Raw genomic sequence first — 23,917 nt, 5'->3', positions numbered from 1 at the left:
TAACCCAGAAATAGTACCTCGGGTTAAGAACTTTGCTTCAGGATGAGAACAGAAATCGCACGGCGGCAGCGCAGCGGGAGGCCCCCATTAGCTAAAGTGGTGCTTCAGGTTAAGAACAGTTTCAGGTTAAGAACGGACCTCCGGAACGAATTAAGTTCTTAACCAGAGGTCCCACTGTATACAGCTTTGCGGGATCATGATCAGAGAGAGGGAGTTGCGGGGGGGGGGGAGAGAGAATGAATTCCTTCTCTTTGAACAAATTAATTTCAAGTAGTTATTCTGGCAGTGCACTTGTAAATCAAAACATTCCACAAATCACAAAACCAGCACCTGTGTAAATAACTTTAGGGAAACTTAAGTTTCTAAAAAACATTTCTTCCATTAAGGATTTATATCACTGAAGTTTCAAATCTGCCTAAATGAGAATACAGTCGTACCTTGGAAGTTGAATGGAATCCGTTCCGGAAGTCCGTTCAACTTCCAAAATGTTCGAAAACCAAATCGCGGCTTCTGCAGGAAGCTCCTGCAGCCAATCAGAAGCCACGGAAGCCCCGTCAGACGTTTGGGTTCCAAAAGAACGTTCACAAACCGGAACAATCACTTCTGGGTTTGCGGCATTCGGGAGCCAAAACGTCCAAGTTCCAGGGCGTTTGTCAACCCAGGTATGACTGTATATACCAATAATATGGGGATTTCTTATGCTGATTTGAAAAACAATGCTAGGCAGATACAAACAGGCACAATATATATGAGGAAAGAGCACAGAAAAATCCAACATCTACCTTTTACTATCTCTAATGTTATCCTAGGCAGGCATAGGCAAACTCGGCCCTCCAGATGTTTTCGGACTACAACTCCCATCATCCCTAGCTAACAGGACCAGTGGTCAGGGATGATGGAAGTTGTAGTCCCAAAACATCTGGAGGGCTGAGTTTGCCTAGGCAATTTCCTATATACGCACATATTATACCCTCTGCTGAACAACGCAGATTAAAAAAGATAGATACTTGTTTGTGAAATTGCACCCATATACATCCAGGAATATAAACCCTACCAGGATTTATCTGTGGGGAAATGAAGGCATACACATGTTCTAAGAAATCAGTGTAGCTTGGGGGTTAGAGTGTCAGACGAAGACTGGGGAGACAACAGTTCGAATCTCCCATTCATTCCATAAAGTGCACAAGGTGATCTTTGGCCAATGACCACATCTTAGCCTAACCTACCTCACAGGGCTGTTGTGAGGATAAAAACAGGGAAGCCACATATTCTACCTTGAGTTCTTTGAAAGAAAGGTCAGATATAATTACAAGTAGTGAGAAGTGGTATGGCACCTTTTTCAAAAAAATCCAATTTGCTCCTGTGAGCTCCAAGGGATACAAACCCCCACTGTTTAAAAAGCATTTCGAACATTTTAAATAATTTACTCTCAGATGCTCAAAAATATTTAGAGATGTAATATGTAATACTCTCAAACACCTCCGGAAATTCAGCGCTCTAAAATTACATCTTTAAATATTCTTCAGATTCGTACAGGGAGAGGATATTTGAGACTAAACACAAGGTATGAAACATTTTGTCTCTAAGTATTCTTTGAATTATTTAGAATAATTAATCAGCCCAGCTTATCTCATCTTACACTGTACTTTGCAAAAGGTCAAGGCTCTGCTCACATGAATTTATTGGGAAATGCTAAGAAAACAGCGATCTTCATTCGTGTTAGCAAACAAAGCAAATCCTTTCACAATGAAAGGTTTTCAGAGGTTTAATTTTTCCACAGAATAACGTCTTTGCTCTCAGTTCATCTTTTCAACTGTGCATATGTGTTTGAGCACTTGTCAGAGAAAACCTTTTTTCCTTCCTATTTAAATAGATGCATGAGATACCAGGAAACGTGTCATAGGATTTTTTTTGTGTCAGATGTATGAGAAAGAGGTAGCCCCCTTCTCCTTAACCTTGGTTTAACATTTATTGCAGATGAATAAATACTGGGGAAAAAATGGTTGATCCAGCACTGTTTTTAAGACCTTTCCCCCCCTTGACACTTGTGTGTTGTTTTTTTGTGTGTTTTTTGCCACTCTCAGCTCCACTCAGGTGAAAGTACAAGATATAAATGTAGTAAATAACAATACCTGTGTAGGCCTGACAAGCCAGACACTGAGCTAACTTGCTACAGAAAATGCCATAAACAGCCTCAGCCCAGTATACCTGAAGGAGTGTCTCCACACCCATCATTCAGCCCAGACACTGAGGGCCTTCTGGCGATTCCCTCACTGCAAGAAGCAGGGAACCAGGCAGAGGGCCTTCTTGGTAGTGGTGCCCGCCCTGTGGAACGCCCTCCCATCAGATGTCAAGGAAATAAACAACTATCTGACTTTTAGAAGACATCTGAAAGCAGCCCTGTTTAGGGAACTTTTTAATATTTGATGTTTTATTGTGTTCTTAATATCCTGTTGGGAGCCGCCCTGAGTGGCTGGAGAGGCCCAGCCAGATGGGCGGGGTATAAGTAATAAATTATTATTATTATTATTATTATTATTATTATTATTATTATTATTATGCAGGCAGACCCCAGAAGTGGCAGAGCTGAACTTACCTCTTTATTTGCAATACTCCTCGTCAGAAGATCAGTATGCATCTTTGTAATAATCAAAATGACATAAAGTGTCCAGCCCACAAAACCCATGGTGACACTGAAGCCCAGGAAAAACCTGTCGTACGTATGATAATATGAGAGTCCTTCCAAAGCAAGGCGAATCAGCTTGCTGCAAAGAGAAACCTATAGAAAGGAAACAACCAATATAACCCTATTGCTCTCAAGACTGACTCACAACTGGGTTCAAACCCAACTTTCATAGACAAACCCAACTACCAGTGATGAAATTTAGAAATGAATTGAAAAATAAAATGTAAAAGGTAAAGGACCCCTGGACAGTTAAGTTCAGTCAAAGGAGACTATGGGGTTGCAGCGCTCATCTCATTTCAGGCCAAGGGAGCTGGCGTTTGTCCACAGACAATTTTCCGGGTCATGTGACCAGCATGACTAAACCACTTCTGGCGCAACAGAGCACCGTGACGGAAACCAGAGTGTACGGAAACGGCGTTTACCTTCACGCTGCAGCAGTACCTATTTATCTACTTGCATTGGTATGCTTTTGAACTGCTAGGTTGGCAGGAGCTGGGACAGAGTAATGGGAGCTCACCCTGTTGCGGGGATTCAAACCGCTGACCTTCTGATCGGCAAGCCCAAGAGGCTTGGTGGTTTAGACCACAGCGCCACCCGTGTCCCTGTTACATCAAATGTAAACACTCTACCACAAGATAGCAATAGGGGAGAAAGGAAGGCCCAGATAAGGTGGGGAGGGGGAGCCTCAGGCCCCATGGGTCAAATTTGACCCTCTAGTCTAGACATCTCTATCTGGCCCTTGGGACTCTCCAAAGGGCACAACGTCTCGCTAGCCACACTCCTTCTCCCCTCACCAGCCCTGCTTTGGACCCCACTTGACTGTTTTTGCCTAGCTGGAATGTGTCCTTGGACTCCGATGACACGTCTTGCTTGTATGGATGAAAAATATAGCGGGACATGCGAAGAAACTGGCCTATTGTATTAAAAAATGGTTTTTGAAAAGGGGCCACTCTTGCATCTGTCGCTGCCTCGCCACCAGCAAGTTGACCTCAGAAGTTTAAAGGTAAAGGGGCCCCTGACCATTAGGTCCAGTCGTGACCGACTCTGGGGTTGCGGTTTCAGTTTAACCTACTGCAAACTGTTTGCCAGCTTTTGCAATGCAAGGCAGACAAAGCAAAATTTCAACCAGCTGTTGACAAGCGGATTAGTTCACAAAAAGCCCAAATCAAAAAGTTCTTAGGATGGAACTAAAAAGGTAAAGGGGCCCCTGACCATTAGGTCCAGTCGTGACCGACTCTGGGGTTGCATCTCGCTTTATTGGCCGAGGGAGCCAGCATACAGCTTCCGGGTCATGTGGCCAGCATGACTAAGCCGCTTCTGGCGAACCAGAGCAGCACACGGAAACGCCGTTTACCTTCCCGCCAGATCGGTATCTATTTATCTACTTACACTTTGACATGCTTTCAAACTGCTAGGTTGGCAGGAGCAGGGACCGAGCAACGGGAGCTCACCCCATTGCAGGGATTCGAACTGCCGACCTTCTGATCAGCAACTCCTAGGCTCCGTGGTTTTAACACACAGCGCCACCCGCATCCCCCTCGAAAGTTTACTCAGAGGGAAATGCGGCCCTCAGTTTGAAAATTGTTTCCCCATCTCTTTAACAGTTCGCTAAAATACCACACAGAAGACTAAGGGAAGATGGAAGGGGCTGTTCCTGTTCACTTACCGCTTCCTCGTATTTCCCATGATGAATAGAAGTCCTTGCTTTTCTAAGAATGTCAATCTGTTCCGATTCAGAGAGAGATCTATGCACAAGAGAGAGGAATTTTATTTTATTTTAGTCTCAGTTCTATTTCTCTTTTGAGGATGGAAGAATAAGAGCGGGCAAACTTCTTGCAATATAGTGTTCTATCTGTTTTGCTCTATAAAAGCTGTGATTGTTACTTTAAAAGAAAAATAATACACACACAATGCCCTCATCTATAGATTGCCATCTTGCTTAAAAGCGTGTCTACAAGGGACCAGTGCAAACTTTTAAAAAAATATTGCTGTATTTTCCCTGGAGAGTTTTTAGGTTATTGCGTCTGGAGAAAACCATGGAACCTGAGGGGATCCGCTAAAGAGAGCAGCAAGTTATGCAATGTAAAGGATATATTAGATATATTAGATATATTAGATATATTAGATGGGGTGTTAGAGAAGAACAGCTTCATTTTCTTTTTATTCAGGTTGGCTGGGGGAGGAAATCTTAATAATTGCCAAGCTTCTGAATCCGCAATACTCATCTGCACAGTGGTACCGCCAGTTGTGGACGGGATCTGTCCCGGAGCTCTGGTCGGATCCTGAGGTTTCCGCAACCAGAGGGACCGCTTTTGCACATGCGCGTGGTGCGGTAAAGCGCTTCTGCGCATGCGCTGGGCGAAACCCAGAAAAATACTTCCCAAAGGATACGTAACTGGAGGTGAACATCAGTAGAGGTACCACTGTATGTGTAGGCAACAAGAATGAAAATCTGGGAGGTTTGAATGGATGCTCACTGCATCTTACAGATCACTGCACCGATGTAATACTGAGCAAGCCCAAGAGACTTCAGATTATAGCCTCAAAAACTGTAGAGGCTTATCGTCAACAATGGGAGGGTGGAGGGGAATCTGTTTCATTACAAGAATATAAACAACATCGTTCCTGTGTAAGAACAATTAATTATGTAACTAAACATCAGCACTAATTGTGCAAAGGCTTGTAAATTGTCCCTTAGGGAATGTTAGTAGCTCTCGCTGGGAATATACATGACAAAATTAATATTTCCACCACATCATTCATGTCTCCCAATAAAGTAAAGAGAAATTGACAGTTCAGACACCAAGTCTGTGATGAAAATGAAGAACCATAACAAGAGTTCAGTCTGGCTATTGAGCTCTTTTGAATGAGGCCATCTCTGCAGATATGGCTTTCTTCCTGTGGGGTGGGATGTCACTAAACCTTATAAAACAAGTAAAAGCAAACAAACCCAACAATTTTAAAGTGGGAAATCTGTGCTTAGCACATACTACCATACACATGAGTCTGTTTCTACCCCCCGTTACTTAAAACACACACATTAAAGAAGTTTTTAAAAAGTAAGTTTCTCAATGGGCATAAATTGGTGAGATGAAATATCTAAGCCGCTCATGACAACAAAGCAGATTATTTTTTAAAAGGCTGAGAATTTGCACACTTATGTATTTTGCATGTAAATAAATTAAAGAGTCAGGGTCAATTAAAGGCCAGAGGGAGGAAAATATGTGATCTACAGCAACTCCTCTGGCCAACATTGCAGCAGAGTCAGAAGAATTCAGCAGGGACTAGAAATAGCAACTTTAGCCTCAAGGTCTGAAAGACGTGATGCAAGACACTTTCGAGTGAACAGGGCTTAATGAGGGAAGCAGGAGAAGATTGCCACAAATAATAATTTAAAGTAAACTCTCCATGTTGCAAAGGCCAAGCATGCATAAAAATAAAAAAGCTGTTCCGGTGAAAAACAGGTACACATGCGTACAGTGGTGTTGTTTTTAGTTTGCTGCTGGTTTTAATCTTTTGAATGTCTTAAATAGCTATCTTAATTGTTCTTACCAATAATACTATTGGCTTTTGTTTTTTTGTAAACCACTTTGGGGGTTGTTGTTGTTTTAAAAATCGAATGGTGTATGCATTTCGTGAAATAAAATAAATGGAAAAAAACCAAGCTGTTTAAGGCTTTAGCCCTTTATGCAAAGATCAAGGATAGAAAGAAAGTTAAGGCTTTTGGCATATTTAGTAAGAACATAGCCTAGAGCAGGGGTCAGCAAACTTTTTCAGCAGGGGGCCAGTCCACTGTCCCTCAGATCTTGTGGGGGGCCGGATTATATTTGGGGGGGATGAATGAATTCCTATGCCCCACAAATAACCCAGAGATGCATTTTAAATAAAAGGACACATTCTACTCATGTAAAAACATGCTGATTCCCAGACCGTCCACGGGCCGGATTTAGAAGACGATTGGGCCAGGTCCGGCCCCCGGGCCTTAGTTTGCCTACCCATGGCCTAGAGGAATGCAGTGGTTAAGAGACAGGGAGTTGAACACGGGACGCTCTCAAATTCAATCCCTATCTTGGACAAGAAGAGCTCACTAGATGATGATGATGGCCTGAGGCAAGCCATTCACTACAAACTTTCAGCCTGGCTCCACTGAAACATGGGGATAAAAATATTGATCTACCTTACAAGGTTATTGTAAGGCTGACTGACCTAATGCATGCATAGCACTCTTGTGATATAAGCACTGCATGCATTAACGCTAAGAAAAATATCTTGGTCGCTGTTTTTATTCTAACAGTGGTCTGCAGGCTAATTGTTCATCTCTTTGGGACCAGAGGGACTTTGGGGGAGAGGATCCAGCAGATAACACATTAAATAAATAAAGATCCTAGACTAGATGATCCTCAGGGTCTCTTCTAACTCTAGGATTCTATGAATGTGAATTCTATGACAGCTTCACTTCCTTGATCAGGAATGTATGTGGGTGGGGCTATTTTGTACATTTTAGTTTGTCCCCCCCCCTCCTTTATTAAAATTCAGAGAGATACTCAAAGTGCTGGCTGTAGGGAATATGTTCACTACAAAGGAAAACTGCTTTATAAATTACCGTATTTTTCGCTCTATAACACGCACCAGACCATAACACGCACATAGTTTTTAGAGGAGGAAAACAAGAAAAAAAATATTCTAAACGAAACAGCGGATGTATGATTTTTGTGGTTCATGCTGTGGCCACAGACATGTGATCTGACGGTGAGTTTGGGGTAGCCCAATGCAAAAATCCTGAGGATCCATGTGGATCCATGCTTTGTAACCATGTTTTTGCACCACTGCGGCCCCAGGCAAGAGTGGGTGCGTGATTTTTTTGGTGCAAGCTGTAGCCATGGACATGCTATGTGATCTGATGGTGAATTTGGGGTGACCCAGTGCAAAAATCCTGAGGATCCATGTAGATCTGTGGTTTGTAACCACGTTTTAAGTGGGGAGGGAAGGAAAAGCACTCAAGGGACAAGGAACACGCGTGGGGTGGGTGGAGAAGGATGCTGTTAATAATGCAGAAGAGGGGTATAAGAGGAGAAGGCTCCTCTCCTCTCCCGCTTTGCTCCTTTAAAGAAGCAGGCTCTCTGTCCCCCTCTCTCCTCCCCACTCAGCGGCTCTTCTCCCGCTTTGCTGTTTCAAAGCAAGTCACGGAGGAGGGAAGGAAGAGGAACCATGGATCCTCTGCTCACGACTGCAGCAGATCCTCCCGCCATCCGTAGGCATTCGTTCCATAACATGCACAGACATTTCCCCTTACTTTCTAGGAGGAAAAAAGTGAGTGTTAGGGTGCAAAAAATACGGTATTTCTTCTCCACAAAAAGTCCTGCGGACCACAGTTCTCAGAGGGAGTTAAAGGAACTGTTATGAGAATTCTGAGCACTCATTCCGAGTTGTAATTCCGGTCATTCTTCTTTAGAATATGCTTCACTATAAATATGGCCATACGTTCTAAGAAGCCCACTCAGCAACTGAGGTCTGGCCAACAGACACTGCTGCCTGTTATGTCTTTGCAGCATATTAGAACAGTAAACAGCAAAGAGTCATTTGCTGCCACAGCTTTCCTTCTTTCTGAACAGCGCATCATTAAATGTTCAGAGAGGTTCACAAAACCCCTCTTCTTCCAACAGGGACCTGGTAGCACTCAGTCATTTCTGTGGTTCTTTTAATTTAGAGTGGTTTTAATTGACGATGTCTGTACTACGCTCTTATGGTCTTATTGGCTGGTGTCGCAAAATACTTGGAAAAAGCAGGATTAAATTGTGTGCTGTAAATAGGAAGCAGATGTCAGCTACACAGTCCCCTCGTAATTTATCTCCCATCTCTAGAGGGGGATAGAGACAGGAGCAGTGAGTATTACACTTGCTCAGTTTTCCCTTTTCTGAGTATCACAGTCCACTTCCTCAAGCCATCCTCCTGAGCCAACAACTCGGGTCTATCTTCTCCTACTCTCCATGGCAATTGATAATAAAATCAGGAGTAAACTGGGGTAAGCCTGCAGCTGGCACTGATATTCATGACCTCCTCTAAATATTTATCCTCACAACACTCCACCATGTCATAATTATTTACATCATATTGGGCCCACCTAGCTCTGCTTTTAAGTGTTTACATTTTCTCAATCCAAGCACTGATCCCACGCAGCCATAACTGCTCAGTAAATATCCCTGTCAGTCCGGTTATTCCTTTATCATCAGTATCTGACAGAAAAGCAAAGAGATTTAAAAAAAATGTCATTAAGGAAACACAGTAAGATTGAGGACACCCTTACTTGAATGGTGAAAACAGGAATGAGAGTGTGCTTTTCTTCTTCTGTGCCATCTTAATCTGAGAAAGAACGACAGGTTTAAACAAAAAGCAGTGTACTGTATACTGTTAAGGAAATGAATTACGAAAAATATGGAGATGCATGCCAACCTTCTGCATCTATCATACACAGGATTTTTATTTTTTTAATTTTTTTAAATGCAGCCTGAGCATGTTTCCTCAGACGCAAGCCTCAGTGTTCGGTGAGGCTTACTCCCAGGTAAGTGTGCAGCCCTAAACACAGCCAGTGGGGGAGAAGGATTCATATATATGGTTTCAGAAGGGAGGAGTTAGGAGAGGCACAGTGAGCATTACCGCAGGGTCCTTTGAGTGGATCACTACAGGTCTCTTTAGAGATCGACTAAGGTTACACCTACACCAGCTTTCTTTCCCATAATGGATAAACCCAAATTTAATTTGCTCTGGTGGTGTCCCAGAAAATCCGTGTTATACCTGGTTCTGACTCCTCAAGTAAGACATCTAGGAGCAATATAGTCCAAAAATGTACCCAAAGAGAGGCATAAGAACCAGGAGCAGCAACTTATGCCTTCCCCTCAGTATAGATGTCCAGGAGCAGGCCATTCTTGGGGGACCCACTCTCATCCAGATAGATACACACAGAGAGAGAGTCGTGCCTTGCGATCGAAACCCAGAAGTGAGTGTTCCGGTTTTCGAACGTTCTTTTGGAAGCCGAACATCTGACGGGGCTTCCGATTGGCTGCAGGAGCTTCCTGCAGCCAATCAGAAGCTGCCCTTTGGTTTCCAAATGCTTTGGAAGTCGAATGGACTTCCAGAACGGATTCCATTTGACTTTCAAGGTACGACTGTATATCATCTATCTATCTATCTATCTATCTATCTATCTATCATCTATCTATCTATCTATCTATATCCTGCGCTTCCTAAACATTCAGAGAGGCTAAAATTCACACCACAAACTAGATACAGATGCTGGTGGACTCGCAACTCCCATCAGCCCTAGACAACATGGCCAACAGCCAAGGGTGATAGAAGTTGAAATCCAACAAGCAAACAAGAAGGGTGCACAACGTTAGCCGGGTTCAGGAGGAGTTTCAAAATCTAGGCACATTTTGTAAGAAGGCCCCCTCCTTCGTTGCAATGAAACATACTTCAGACACGTAAGAGGTCCTCTTTTAATGACCTTAAAGAGCAGATAGGCACCTATGGGAGCTGGTCTCTTGGTCTGAAACAGATGAATGGCTTGAGTTTGGGAACATTTGGTTTTTCTGCTTTCTTTGGCATGTACCAGAAGCCATATGCACAGATTGTAACAGGAATGTTCCAAACCTGGCTGAAGAGGAAATGCAAACCCCAACTCTGCAAATGCTGGTGATTCAAGTCCCAGTTGCTTGAATAGGACCCATGCCAGCAGAACACTTTGAGGATTGCCAGCAATAGTCATTAGCGAGATTGGAATTCAATTCCAGGACCCATCTGACCCCGCTGGTAGAATGCATTGCTTTCAGTGGCAACAATTCACACTGGCTAGCCAGAGTTTGTCCCTTAAACTCCTCATTCTAATACAGTATTATACAGTATTATACACAATACCACAAGTATCGTGAAATATTTACATTTCTCCTTAAGTCAGTGAAAAATATCAAGCTGTTACAGTAAAAAACAGATGCAGGGATTTAAACTAAAATTACTTGATGCTGCTGCTTCTTATTTATAAATTCAACATCTTAGAAAAATTCTTTTATCGTTTTAAATTGCAGTCTTAAGTATTTAAATGCGCGCTCTCGCTCTCTCCACTGTAATAGCTTTTATAAGTTATTTTCCCACTGCATGTATTTAGAAAGACGTGTAACGTTTGCATTTGAGCAATATTTCATTTACCTTAAATTGTTCAAGAATCTGAGCAGCATTTGTAAACATACTCTCTGCTTTAAAATGAGCAGTGTTGTTCAGGTACTCCAGAGGTAGACTCCCCTGAAAAAGGCACCAAAACCCATGTTTTATGGACACATTATGGATAGCTCAGTTGGTTAAGAGTGTGGTGCTGATAACACCAAGATTGCAGGTTTGATCCCCGTAAGGGACAGCTGCATATTCCTGCATTGCAAAAAGTTGGACTAGATGATCCTCTACAATTCGAAGATCCGATGAAGCCAAGACTAGAAAAACATGTAAGCAGTTTCTGCGGGGAAACAGAAATTGCTACTCTACAGTACCAAGTCATTATATACCGAAGGGCAGCAGGATCTCACCTACCAGTCTCTCCCCTGCCCCATGGCCATGACCCACACCACTGGCATCGCGCTGACCCATCACAAAAAGAGAGAGCAACGTGCTTAACTGACATGCACCACGCCCCCAGGACGCATGCCAGCCACGCCCCCGCCTGCTCTCCACCCCCTGGTGCCGGAGCATGAAGAAGAAGAAGAGTTTGGATTTGATATCCCACTTTATCACTACCCGAAGGAGTCTCAAAGCAGCTAACATTCTCCTTTCCCTTCCTCCCCCACAACAAACACTCTGTGAGGTGAGTGAGGCTGAGAGACTTCAAAGAAGTGTGACTGGCCCAAGGTCACCCAGCAGCTGCATGTGGAGGAGCAGAGACACGAACCCTACACCACCAGAACACTACACAACACTGGCTCCGCCACTGGTGATATGGTTAAGTTTATTTATTAAAAATACTTATGTCCCCATTTTTCCTTGCAAGGGTTGTGTTATGTGTGCCGGCGCAGTTGCTTGAGAGCGAACAGGCAAGACCCCCACTGGTCTTTTCAAGGCTTTATTATCTGTGCAAAACATTCACAGTGCAGAACGTCTCAATTCCATGTCTGCTCAGTCACTAGCAGAATCTGGGAGTGGGCAGTCCTTAAACATTCCCCAGCAGAGCAGTCTTTTGACCCCCATCCTACGCCTCCCCTCTCTGCGTGTAAACCGACTGCGCAGAGAGGGAGTGCGCAAAGGGGAACCTGCCTCCTCCCCGCTTTGCTCAGGCTCGGTGTTGCAGCTCTCTCTAGCATCCTCCGACTCCTGCACCCCTTCCCCACTGGAGGCTTCCCTCAATCAAGGATTCTAATTGCATAACCAGGAGAAGAAGAAAAAACCCAACAACTAGCATGCATCTTACCACAGAGTTCAGGGGGAAAGGGACTCCAATAAGAGAAGCCATCAGCGGCGCTATATCAGCCTGTGGAGAAAAATACACTCAGTTTAAGGCTGTGAAGCGAAGTGCTGTAAAATTAGTAAAGGTAAAGGGACCCCTGACCATTAGGTCCAGTCGTGACCGACTCTGGGGTTGTGGAGCTTATCTCGCTTTACTGGCCGAGGGAGCAGGTGTACAGCTTCCGGATCATGTGGTCAACATGACTAAGCCGCTTCTGGCGAAACCAGAGCAGGGCACGGAAACGCCGTTTACCTTCCCGCCAGAGCGGTACCTATTTATCTACTTGCACTTTGACGTGCTTTGGAACTGCTAGGTTGGCAGGAGCAGGGACCGAGCAACGGGAGCTCACCCCGTCGCGGGGATTCGAACTGCCAACCTTCTGATCGGCAAGCCCTAGGCTCTGTGGTTTAACCCACAGTGCCACCTGCATCCCGACTGTAAAATTACAAAGTCGAAAAATCTGTTTTGATGTAAACAAAGTGTGAGGTCCTTTAAAACTTGCTGCAGACTTTAGGTCTTTGAAATAATACTGTCCACGTTTTACTGCTTTTAGGAAAATTGAAATGTAGGTCAGTACAGAAGGGAGACAAACGTCACGTAATGCCTGGAACAAGAGGGGCTCTGTGCTTTTGGCAGGGGGAGGCAGGCACAAGGCGATCAAGGACGCACTAGGACTGAATGCTGCCTAGGACCTTTGCAGACATAATGTTGTCAATCTTCTAACTGTGGCTGTGCAATGGGAAAAGTAGCAAGGGCTCTGCTCTCCAGTCCAGCATTCAGCATCCGACAGTGAGCCTCTGCAAAAACGATAAGCAGGATGTGAAGGCAATAGCTCTCGCCCACAGTCGTTCCTCAGCAGCTGGCATTCAGCAGCATGCTGCTTCTGATCTGAGCCACTGAGGTAGCCATCTTTCTCTTTTCGTTTTTACAATTCATTAGAGCACAATTTTATTAATTGAAAGACTATCAGCTCCTGCCAACCTAGCAGTTAAAAAGCACATCAAAGTGCAAGTAGATAAATAGGTACCGCTCCAGCGGGAAGGTAAACGGCATTTCCATGCACTGCTCTGGTTCGCCAGAAGCGGCTTAGTCATGCTGGCCACATGACCCAGAAGCTGTATGCCAGCTCCCTCGGCCTATAGAGCGAGATGAGTGCCGCAACCCCAGAGTCGGTCACGACTGGACCTAATGGTCAGGGGTCCCTTTACCTTTACCTTTTACCAGCTTTTAGTACAGTTCCATGCAGTAGGTTCAATACAGGTGTACAGCAGCAGCAGACAATCAATGTCATATATAAAGAACAAAAGCTTAGTCTGTTAAAGGGAAAGATTGCAGTGGAGGTTTGTGTGTGTTTTTGCAAGAGTAAGAAGAAAGCAAGAGATAAAATAAGATGACCTAGGCTAGGGTTGCCCAAACTTTTTTCAAAGAGGGCCAGATTTGATGAAGTGAACATGCGTGAGGACCGACCAAAGTTGTTGAGCTTAAACTGCCACAGGGGCCGGATGAGGTCCCCAAAATGGACTTTGAACATGCCCAACCTAGGCAATGAGTCAAGCTTTGTTCAAATCTTGAGTTCTCCAGAGCTTTTGCTTGTTTAAACAAATTCTATGCAACCATACATTGTGACATTATGTTAGGGGGAAGCACTATGGAAAACGAGAATTCTGACTGGAATGATGTACCCATCTTATAATAATAATAATTCATTTGTACCCTGCCCCTCTGACTGGGCTGCCTCAGCCACTCGGGGAAGCTGCCAACATACATATATAGAAAACACAACAAAACATTAAATAAATGTTCCTTGAGTTGCCCCGTTAAAAGGGTTTGCAAACCCAGTTACAAACTCTAAGTGTTAAGGGTGATCCTGATTATAGCGTTAGTGCTGGCCGACAGTAACATTATGCCATAGGTGTGATGGAACTGAGGCGGAGTTTTGCCCACAAAAGGAAAGGAAGTGTTTGACATGCTTTCAATCTCTTCCCTCCAGTTAGCATATTGAAAATGTTGTCATGCCTGCCCAGTTCCATATTGATCAGAACAAATAAAATCAAATTACCTGGCTATTTTTAAAAAAATGTTTTTGCTATCACCATAAATCATTCTCCCACCTGCATGTCTTGTGGTAGCTTAAATTAAAGACAAATGTTAACCAGCTGTAAAGTACCTGGTTGACATCTTGCCGCTTTAAGGTCTCCAGTTTCCATTCTACAAAAGGATAAACAGAGAATTAAAGACCATTTGCGACACAGGCCTAACCGACACGAACAGATCTGAGGGGGAAATAAGCCCTTTGAGGCTTAATGAGTTGTTGGTCTCTTCTGCTCCATAACACACTTTTTTGCTGCTGAAACGAGAGTCATGCTTTGCCTCAGAACAAAAATCTAAGAAATTTACTTAAAGTAAACTATTTCACCTTTTTAAAGCCACAGAAAGACAAATTTTAACTACTTACCGATGTATCAAGTTTTGAAAATGAAGTCAGAGGCATAAAACTTCGAGCCACTTTAAGATCCTACCCTGCTCCTATCCACAAGTTTTAATTTGTATGCCACTTTTCCTTACGTCAAACCATACTCAAAAGATTTTACATAATTAAATCTGTGCCATAAACTAAATATAATGAGCACTCATATTAAGAGTGCTCTGTAGATTGATAGCTGTAGTCTTATATATATACTAACCTTTTACGCTCTTTCTTTTTTTTTTTTTTATAAAATTTTTATTGGTTTTTCAACATACAATATAAAACAATACCAAAGACAAACACAAACAAACAAACATATAAACATGTATAATTTCATAAATTTTTTCATGTACCCAATTTCAGCGACTTCCCCATGCCCCCCTTTTCTGCATCCCTGTTTTGAGCTTTTTTTCCAGCAACCCCTGGTCCAAATTATTTAATTCCTTTCTTTAACCTCTTTCTTTCCTCTTATCCATTCATTTATCGCTGCAAATCCATTCATTTATCGCTGCTTTTATGCTCTTTCACTCTTGTCTAATGTTCCTAACCCTTCTTTTAGACTCCCTTAGCTTCTTTTGGATTCTTATAGACTTTTATATATACTTTCTGTTTTAACTCCTTTTAGTTTAGTTTAAAAACAAACAAACAAACAAACGTTTTTAGATTTTGAAATGATTGGACCCCTCCCTCCTTATGCTGGTCTACGATTGTAATAAAGATTTGTTGTTGTTGTTGTTGTTGTTGTACATAATTAAAAACACAGCAAATGAAACACATAAATGAAACACATAAATACATAAATGAAACACGTCAAAAGGTATACAACTGTAATCTTACGATTTCCATGTAAATCATTATAAGAACTAGAAATAAAGATATAAAAGCTTAATATCAATAACAGCAACACAACAACAAAAACCCGAAAACCCCAACCCAAGAGTCACATAATATCTTGGGCTTAATAATAATAATAATAATAATAATAATAATAAATTATTTCTACCCCGCAGATCTGGCTGGGTTTCCCTAGCCACTCTAAGCAGATACCAATGAAACCTTTGGCTGTGCATGCAGCACACAAGCAGGAAGTCTTCCAATAATTAGTTTCCCATTTTTATTTCAACTGGGAAAGTATGGTTAACAGGCTAGGTAGATGCCATGCTATGAAGCCAATTTAAATGCTTTGGATCAAACCATGGTTTGAACCACAGTTTCCAAGCTGAAATGAAAACAAAGCAAAGCTACAACTAAATTTTCTGGGTTTTGGGGGGGAGAAAAGATTGTGTGGACAATTGGGTCTGTCCATATCTTGACCTCAGGCCACATTTCTTCAGCCTCAGGCCTCCTCCATCAGTAACATGACTTCAAATTACCCACCCTACTTTCTGGATAGTTTTATAAGAATGTATGTGAAGCAGTTTGAGCTCTTAAAATAAAACACCGCAGCCCCTTGGTTATATTGTTTGCCTTTTCATTTTATCATATTTATCATAAATTATTATTGTTGTTTTTATTAATTATCCCTCATCTGCATTGTCCTACTATATAGGATGCTCCAAATGTGTTTCCTCATTAAAAAAAGTCCCTGGTAAGTAAATGTGGAATTAATTTATCTTATGATTTACTAACGGCATTTGGTAGCTTCCAATTGTCCGACAGCTAGGTTTTTGCACAGTGGAAGCCATGTCGGACGTTTGTGTTCCAAGGAACATTCGAAAACTGGAGCACTTACTTCCGGGTTTTCGGCATTCGGGAGCCAAAACATTTGGCAACAGAGCCGTTCGAGTTCTGAGGTAGCACTGTACACAGTAAAGTCCAGGGGGCTTGGATCAGATGCCTGCATTCATATCCCTGGGGAGCCATGAAGCGACTTCCATTTTCTGATAAATATACCAATTTACCTGTAGCAGCTAAGAAGATAAAATGAGGGACAGGTGCCCTCCGGACTACAACTCCCATCATTTCCAACCACGGCCTTTCCTGGCTGGGGCTGACAGGCATTGAGGTCCAACAAACATCTTAATGGTGCCAGGCAGACTACCCCAAGAGAAAAGGTTATTACGCCCCTTGTATTTTAAAAGCATACAGAAAAAATATGACCCGCATACAGTGCTATTTTTTCTAGAAAAATAGGTGCTGGAATTCACTATGAACCCCTCCCTTGTTCCCTTATTGCCACCTGAGAGGTTCCAGAACTGAGTTCCGGCGAGTTGCATCTGAAAAGCCCTGCCCTCACATCTACCTTTTAAAAATGTGTCTTCATACTGTTGCGAGGCGACTTTTTGTGGAGAGTTGATTCCTGCTCCCCAAGCAACGAGTGGTGTTAATGTTTCTGACGGATGACCAGCCCCATGAACCCCTAAAAGAAAACAAAGTTAGAATTACTTCATAATGAATTGCTGCCCCTGCAATGGGCCTTAACATAGAACATTAAACCGTTAAGATTGTTCCTTTTAAAACATTTGAACTTGTCTAGTGTTACCCACTCAGGAACCTCAGAGGACGCCTAATGTGAAATGGATGTGTCAAATGCTGCACTTCTATATGGAAACTTGGTTGATTCATCTGTACCCATGTGGCTTATGGGAAGCTCTTGACTAGACTGCTGCAATGTGTTCCGTTTGGGGCTTCCCTAGAAGCTGCCAAACACAGCAGCCCGGCAACTTGACTAGCACTGTAAAGCAGGGACGTGTGATATCTATTCCTAAAAGATCTGCACTGTTTACCTGCTACCAAAGCTAATTTATGGTGCTAATGTTAGTCTGTAAAACTCTATATGGCTTGAGATCAAGATATTTGAAGGTTTGCTTCTGTCTTATCCACACACACACACACACACACACACAGAAGGGTGGCCCTATGTAAAGCAGTATCTTTTCTATTGTGGGCAACCTGGCTGCAGAATTTCCTTAGCACAAAAATACTGTTGTCTCCTATGCTAGCTGCTTCTAGGTGTCATAGAGTAACCAACATTTATTCAATCAGATTTATGGAAATTACATTTAGAGTCCACCTTTCCTGCAAGGAGGTCAAAGTGACGTACAGTGGTACCTCGGCTTACAGACGCCTCAGGTTACTCATGCTTCAGGTTACAGACTCCGTTAACCCAGAAATAGTACCTCAGGTTAAGAACTTTGCTTCAGGATGAGAACAGAAATCATGCAGCAGCGGTGCAGCGGCAGCGGGAGGCCCCATTAGCTAAAGTGATACCTCAGGTTAAGAACAGTTTCAGGTTAAGAACGGACCTCCAGAAAGAATTAAGTTCTTAACCCGAGGTACCACTGTACAAGTTTCTCTTGCTTCCCATTTAATCTGCACAACAACCCTATGAGGTAGATCAGGCTGAAGGACAGTGACTGGTCAAAGGTCACCCAGTGAGCTTCATGGCTGAGTGGAAATTTTAACCCCGGTCTCCCAGGGCCTTGTCCAGCACTTTAACCACTGCACCACACAGTCTCAGGTTTCTGCTGGATTTTCTGATTTGCTTCGTATTTTTGTTTTATAGGGGTTGGGAGGGGATTGTGTTGACGTGTGCCTTTTTAATAGGTGATTGTATACTGCCCTGGGTTGAGCTGTGGATTACAAATGTAATAAATCATAAGAATTCTAACCAAATGCAAACGATATCCTTACATGAGAAAGATGCAAAGGTATTTCTGTTCCTAACACATTTTGAGTGGTGGGACACTCTCTTTATCAAACGCTTCTTACTGCTTGGGTCACCGAAGCAGACTTTGCTGCTTGACCTCTCTCCTCTGACCTCTCTTTCTATCACATCACAGAATGTGTCCAAGAAAAAAAGGAAATCTTTGGGATTTCCGTATATAAAGCAAAAGAGAAAGAGTTTTCAATAAATTAACTAAAACCAGGGAAGCAATCTGGGGGGGTTTTGGATTAAGAAGCCTACTTGAGTGGATGGGTACAATCTGAAGTTATATTAATACTTCTGAGGAGAATCACCATGAGAAGGATTAATTTGGGGGGGGGGTGTAAAGGCAGCCTTGGTGTTTGTCTGCATTTTAGTAGTGAAGGCGCATGAAGAAAAAGGTCATGTTTTCAAAATCCTCACCCCAGTCTGTCATTCCATGGTCTGAAGTTAAGATGAAAGCTGTGCTGCCATCATTTCCATAAAAATCCTCAACCATCGAAACAATTTCTTTTACACCTTCATCGACTTTCCTAATATTGTTCTTGTATTCTCTGGAGAGGAGAGAAAGAAGCAGAATGTTTTGACATGATTATAATAGAAAATGAATCCAGACATTCATTAAGGCAAGAGGCTTGAGTTACAAGGTGATCAACCAAAGCGGAAAAGAAAAGAAATGCAAGAACAAAGATTACAGTTTTCTATTTAGTTTCCATATCAATAATATCCCCTTGGTAAATTACACTAGAAATCTGGATCCAAGGCACTCTATCCAATTAGTTTTTTTAAAAGTTATCTCCTGTGGTACAGGCAGCCATGATACAACTGGAGATGCATTTGAAAGTTCAGCTGACGGATTCTTTAGCACTCTCTCCTTTTCCCAACACTAATGTAAAATTGCAAAATGACTCTTTGTCTATAAACCCAAGGAGCCCTGGGAATCATAGTTCTAAGAGGGGACTCTGGACTCTAAAGAAGGCATAGACAAACTCGACCCTCCAGATGTTTTGGGACTACAACTCCCATCATCCCTAGCTAACAGGACCAGTGGTCAAGGATGATGGGAACTGTAGTCTCAAAACATCTGGAGGGCTGAGTTTGCCTATGCCTGCTCTAAAGGAATTTATCAAACTACATTTTACAGCTGCAGGGGAGATGTCAAGGTGGGGAAGTGAGATCTTGTATCGTCTGGGATATAGCCTTCTTAACAGCAGTGCCACAATTATGTAGCACCTTCTGCAGAAAAAAAGACACTGTCCAGCTTCAGGCATTTTTGTTATGGCGGATCTCCTGCAACGGTAACATGGCTCATGTCAGGGAACTGCCATCGGCTCAGAGGCGAGAGACAGAAGGGCAGTTGTGTTACAGGGAGCCTCCGAAAATCTTGCGAAGCAGTTCCTCTTCCGGCGAGGAGGAAAGCCCCAGCTCTAGTGGAGAAGAGGTGCAAGGGCCAGAGGATGCTAGGAAGAGCCTTTACACCGAGCCTGAGCAAGTTGGAGAGGCGGGGAGCACGCCCTTGCCATCGCCCTTCTTGCACAGTAGTTTGGGGTGCAGGGAGGGGCAGAAAAGTCTGGAGGTGATGAGACTTTTATGTTGGGGGAGGTCCAAAAACAGACCACTCCCGGATTCTGCTAGTGATTGACGCTCTTCACTGTAAATAGTTTGCACCAAAATAAAGCCTGTAAAAGACAGGTCGGAGTCTTGCCTGGTTACTCACGAGCAACCGCAACAGTACCTGACAGCTTGTTTTAAAAGCAAATGTAAAAAAATATTATGTGCTGGGTTTTCAGCAGTTGTTATTGCTTGATGTTAAAGTTCAGCAGATTGGCGTAAGACTTTTGTTAGGAATGCAATTAAGGGTTAAACTACACCCGCTGGAGTCGCTACGACAGTTACATCAAAATGTGGCTGCAAGCCCTGAGAAATATGGAAGGGGCTGAAAGTTGTAAAACAGCAGTCTCTACCCCACTCCCTTCTGTGCTCTGACGCATGAAAACCAAGCTTCTCCCTTAACCACAGGTCTGGATCCTAACTTTCTGCTTTGGGAACCATTGAAAAGTTTGCTGCCGTTTCGATTAGAAAGGCCACGATGAAATATGTTAACTAAATGCTTGAAACGCTGTATTAGCATAAATGAATACGTTTGCCTACTTTTCCAGAGTCGTCATTTCAGGTTTAAATACATATATCACAGGAGGGATTTACATGGATGATACGGAAATATTAAAGTGACAATTTAAATTTCACAAAGGGTAGGAACCCCCGTTCTAATTATGCATCTCTAAAGTACTGGGCTTAACTCCCTCCCATTGCTATCAATTGCACTTAAAGCTGCTTAACTTTGACAGGATCTTACAGAGGCTGCTATATTTTAAAATACAGATATTAATGCACTGTACCTCGAATGAGGCCGATGAACATGCCCATTTGTGTCTATCCCCAATAAGTGCAGGAAAAAAACAACTTTGCGCTCGTGCAGTTTAGAAAGCAGTGTTTTGTTGTTTCTGGCAGAGCGGAAGAAATCCTAGATAAGAAAAGACAGTTGTAAATTATTCTGAGAGCAAGCAGATATCCAAACTTCTAAAATTTCACATTTTTGTTTAATGCCACCAGCATGTATGCAGGAAATCGAATTCTGCAGCAGTCCTAGTCCCCCGGATCTTTGCTGCTGGAAAGAGTCAGAGCAAGGTGGAGATGTCTGATAGCAAAGACAGAGAGTCAGACAGAGAGACCATGGCTGCAGCCATGGAAAGTGCAGTGGATTGAATGTTAATGCAAACTGTGTCCACATAGCTCAAGGGTAGAGCAAGGTTGGCCAGGGATCCACTGGATCCTGAGCCAATTCATTTTCCAAAAAGGGGCCCAATCCAGGTTCCTAAGCTGCACCACCCTGGCTGGTGTGCATTGGTAAGGCTTTGGATACAGCAGTTAATATCAGGGTGGATAAAAATCAATGATTTTTTTTAATGGATTTTAAAAAAGGAAAATTGGATTTTTTAAAATTCAAATTGGATTTTTAAAAAAATTACCGTATTTTTCGCCCCATAGGACGCTCCGGCCCATAGGACGCACCAAGTTTTTTTTGGGGGGGGGAATAAATAAATAAAAAATTATTCCCCCCCCCCCAGGCGCTTGCGGGGCAGGCAGCGGGGAGAAGCGCTCTTCTCCCCGCCGCCCGCCTGCAGACCACATCGGGAGACTGCAGGATGGCGGCTTTCCGCCTCCCCGCTGTCCCTCGACCTTGTGGGGCTGGCACTGCGGCTCTCCTGAAGCCTGGAGAGCGAGAGGGGTCGGTGCGCACCGACCCCTCTCGCTCTCCAGGCTTCAGCGAAAGCCTGCATTCGCCCCATCAGCTCGTATTCAGAGGTACCACTGTAGTGCAGTTGACTCTGGCTGGCTTCAGGAGATGATGATGATGATGATGACGATAATAATAATAATAATAATAATAAATTTTTATTTATACCCCGCCCTCCCCAGCCAAGACCGGGCTTAGGGCGGCTAACAACCAATAATAAAAACAAGTTGATTAAAATACAATTTAAAAGATTAAGATACAACATCAAAACATTAGGGTGCAATCTCTTCATAGGAGGAGAAAGGAAAAAGAAAGAGGGGGAGGGAATCAAACTGATTCCAGGTGGAACAAATCTGTCTTACAGGCCCTGTGGAAAGAAATCAGGTCCCACAGGGCCCTGGTCTCATGAGACAGAGCGTTCCACCAGGCTGGAGCCAGTGTTGAGAAGGCCCTGGCTCTGGTTGAGGCTAATCTAACTTCCTTTAGAGCCCAGGACCTCTAGGGTGTTGCTATATATGGACCTTAAGGTCCTCCGTGGGGCATACCAGGAGAGGCGATCCCATAGGTACGAGGGTCCTAGGCCGTGAAGGGCTTTAAAGGTCAAAACCAGCACCTTAAATCTGACCCTGTACTCCACCGGGAGCCAGTGCAGCTGGAAAAGCACTGGGTGAATATGCTCCCATGGCAGAGACCCCGTGAGGAGCCTCACTGCTGCATTCTGCACCCGCTGGAGTTTCTGGGACAGCTTCAAGGGCAGCCCCACGTAGAGCGAATTACAGTAGTCAAGCCTGGTGGGAAAGGTAAGGGACCAACTGCTTGATGCGGCGAAGGTGGAAAAATGTCGCCTTGGCTGTTGTTGTAACCTGCGCCTCCATGGAAAGGAGATGCTCAAAGATGCTCGCTGCCATGGCACAGGAAAAATGGCGGGCGCCACGGCAGCGAGCAGCGCTACCAGGCTGGCTCCGGGCTGCTGAGGCTGCTGCTGCCATGTTTCCCGGGGACAGATTTGCAAATCTGGGGACATTCCAGGGACACAATTTGTCTGGGCACAAATTTACAAATCCGGGGACTGTCCCCGGGAACTGGGGACGTTTGGTGACCCTAAACTAGTTAAGCAAAACAAAGATGCTCATTTACCTTAACATGGTTAAAAACCCACGTGTCTAGCAAGCTGGCATCTTCTGTTCCAAAGTCCTCCTTTTCCGCTTCATAGCAATGAGTGTAAACATGATCCCCAGTTGCACCTTCAAGGGGAGGAAAAAGTAAAGGACTGCTCAACTTAAATGTAGGAAGGTTGTTGTTGTTTTTGTAAACATAAAACAGTTAACCATATGAAGCGTGCGGGTGGTATTTTACTCTTAAGGAAGCCAGAAATGCACATGGTATCAGGGTTCAGATGGCAGCCTGCTGAGAAGCAGACAAATACACAATTCTGCTGAGGAGGTATGTATACTTGTAAGGCTTCCATTACTGATAGTTGGCGGTAGAACTCAGCTCTTATATAAGAATCGGTGGAATCCAAAAGGTCAGAATGCAATAGGGTGTTGTTGTTTTTCAGCGGACATACCATCCAAACTTATTGATCCTGAGTTACGGGTCAACAAGGTTTCAGAATTCCAATCGGAATCTGGCGAGTGGTTAGAAGGTTCTGACTGCAGGAAACAAAAGGGCAAGCTCTGTACTGTTTAAGAGTCTGTTGGACAGTCTTTGGGAGAGTGTGGAGAGATTAATCAAGGAACTAAAGAAGAGGCAAGAAACAAGCCTGGATAGAATGTCAGCAGCCAAGAGCAGTCGCAGACAGTGGTATTTGCTGGAGCAGACAGATGATGAAGAGGAAGAAGCAAACACCCCAAGGCTAAAATCTCTGAAGGTAGAAGCTCAGAAGTTCTGCAAGGGGAGAGGGAGACTTCAGCAGTAGTCCTGCAGGACAGTTAAAGCCAGTAGCCGGCAGCTAACCTGAAGAAAGTCTCTATGCAAGAAAAAAAGTCTTAATAATGCCTGTTAGCCTAACTGTATGGAAGAGAACCTGCATAGAGAGAGGACTTCAGGTGCAGACCTTGAAACAATGGAGTAAAAACCATTTGACTTGGATCCAAGATTCCACAATACAAGCACAAGGGTAACTTGAGTAATGGTTTGGGACAGGGGTGGGGCAGAGAACAATTATATTTAATAATAATAATAATAATTTAATTATACCCTGCCCATCTGGCTGGGTTTCCCCAGCCACTTTGGGCGGCTCCCAACAAAATATCAAACATCAAACATTTAAAAAATTCCCTAAACAGGACTGCCTTCAGATGTCTTCTAAAAGTTAAGTAGTTGTTTATTTCCTTGAC

The 23,917-nt window shown here is 43.5% G+C and overlaps 1 protein-coding gene across 8 annotated transcripts in view; it reads right to left on the bottom strand.

Annotated features, from left to right (window-relative positions):
• The window catches only part of PIGN (phosphatidylinositol glycan anchor biosynthesis class N), an 89,123-nt gene that overhangs the window by 50,247 nt on the left and 14,959 nt on the right, over window positions 1-23,917 (bottom strand). For all 8 annotated transcript variants that reach the window (XR_008331574.1, XM_053397075.1, XM_053397076.1 and 5 more), the window contains 10 exons: window positions 22,716-22,822; window positions 20,680-20,804; window positions 18,704-18,834; window positions 16,877-16,993; window positions 14,335-14,375; window positions 12,132-12,191; window positions 10,886-10,978; window positions 8,991-9,046; window positions 4,353-4,431; window positions 2,597-2,779 (listed from right to left, as the gene is read on the bottom strand). Coding sequence is in view for 7 of the 8 variants with exons in the window: in XM_053397075.1 (XP_053253050.1) it covers window positions 2,597-2,779; window positions 4,353-4,431; window positions 8,991-9,046; window positions 10,886-10,978; window positions 12,132-12,191; window positions 14,335-14,375; window positions 16,877-16,993; window positions 18,704-18,834; window positions 20,680-20,804; window positions 22,716-22,822 (992 nt within the window). In the remaining variant the exon portion in view is untranslated. The remainder of the gene's footprint in view (window positions 1-2,596; window positions 2,780-4,352; window positions 4,432-8,990; window positions 9,047-10,885; window positions 10,979-12,131; window positions 12,192-14,334; window positions 14,376-16,876; window positions 16,994-18,703; window positions 18,835-20,679; window positions 20,805-22,715; window positions 22,823-23,917) is intronic.

Source organism: Podarcis raffonei, chromosome 7 (genome assembly GCF_027172205.1).
Source record: "Podarcis raffonei isolate rPodRaf1 chromosome 7, rPodRaf1.pri, whole genome shotgun sequence".
Taxonomy (NCBI): domain Eukaryota; kingdom Metazoa; phylum Chordata; class Lepidosauria; order Squamata; family Lacertidae; genus Podarcis; species Podarcis raffonei.
Note: the sequence above shows the minus strand (reverse complement) of the source record. Positions and strands in the feature narration are given on the sequence as shown.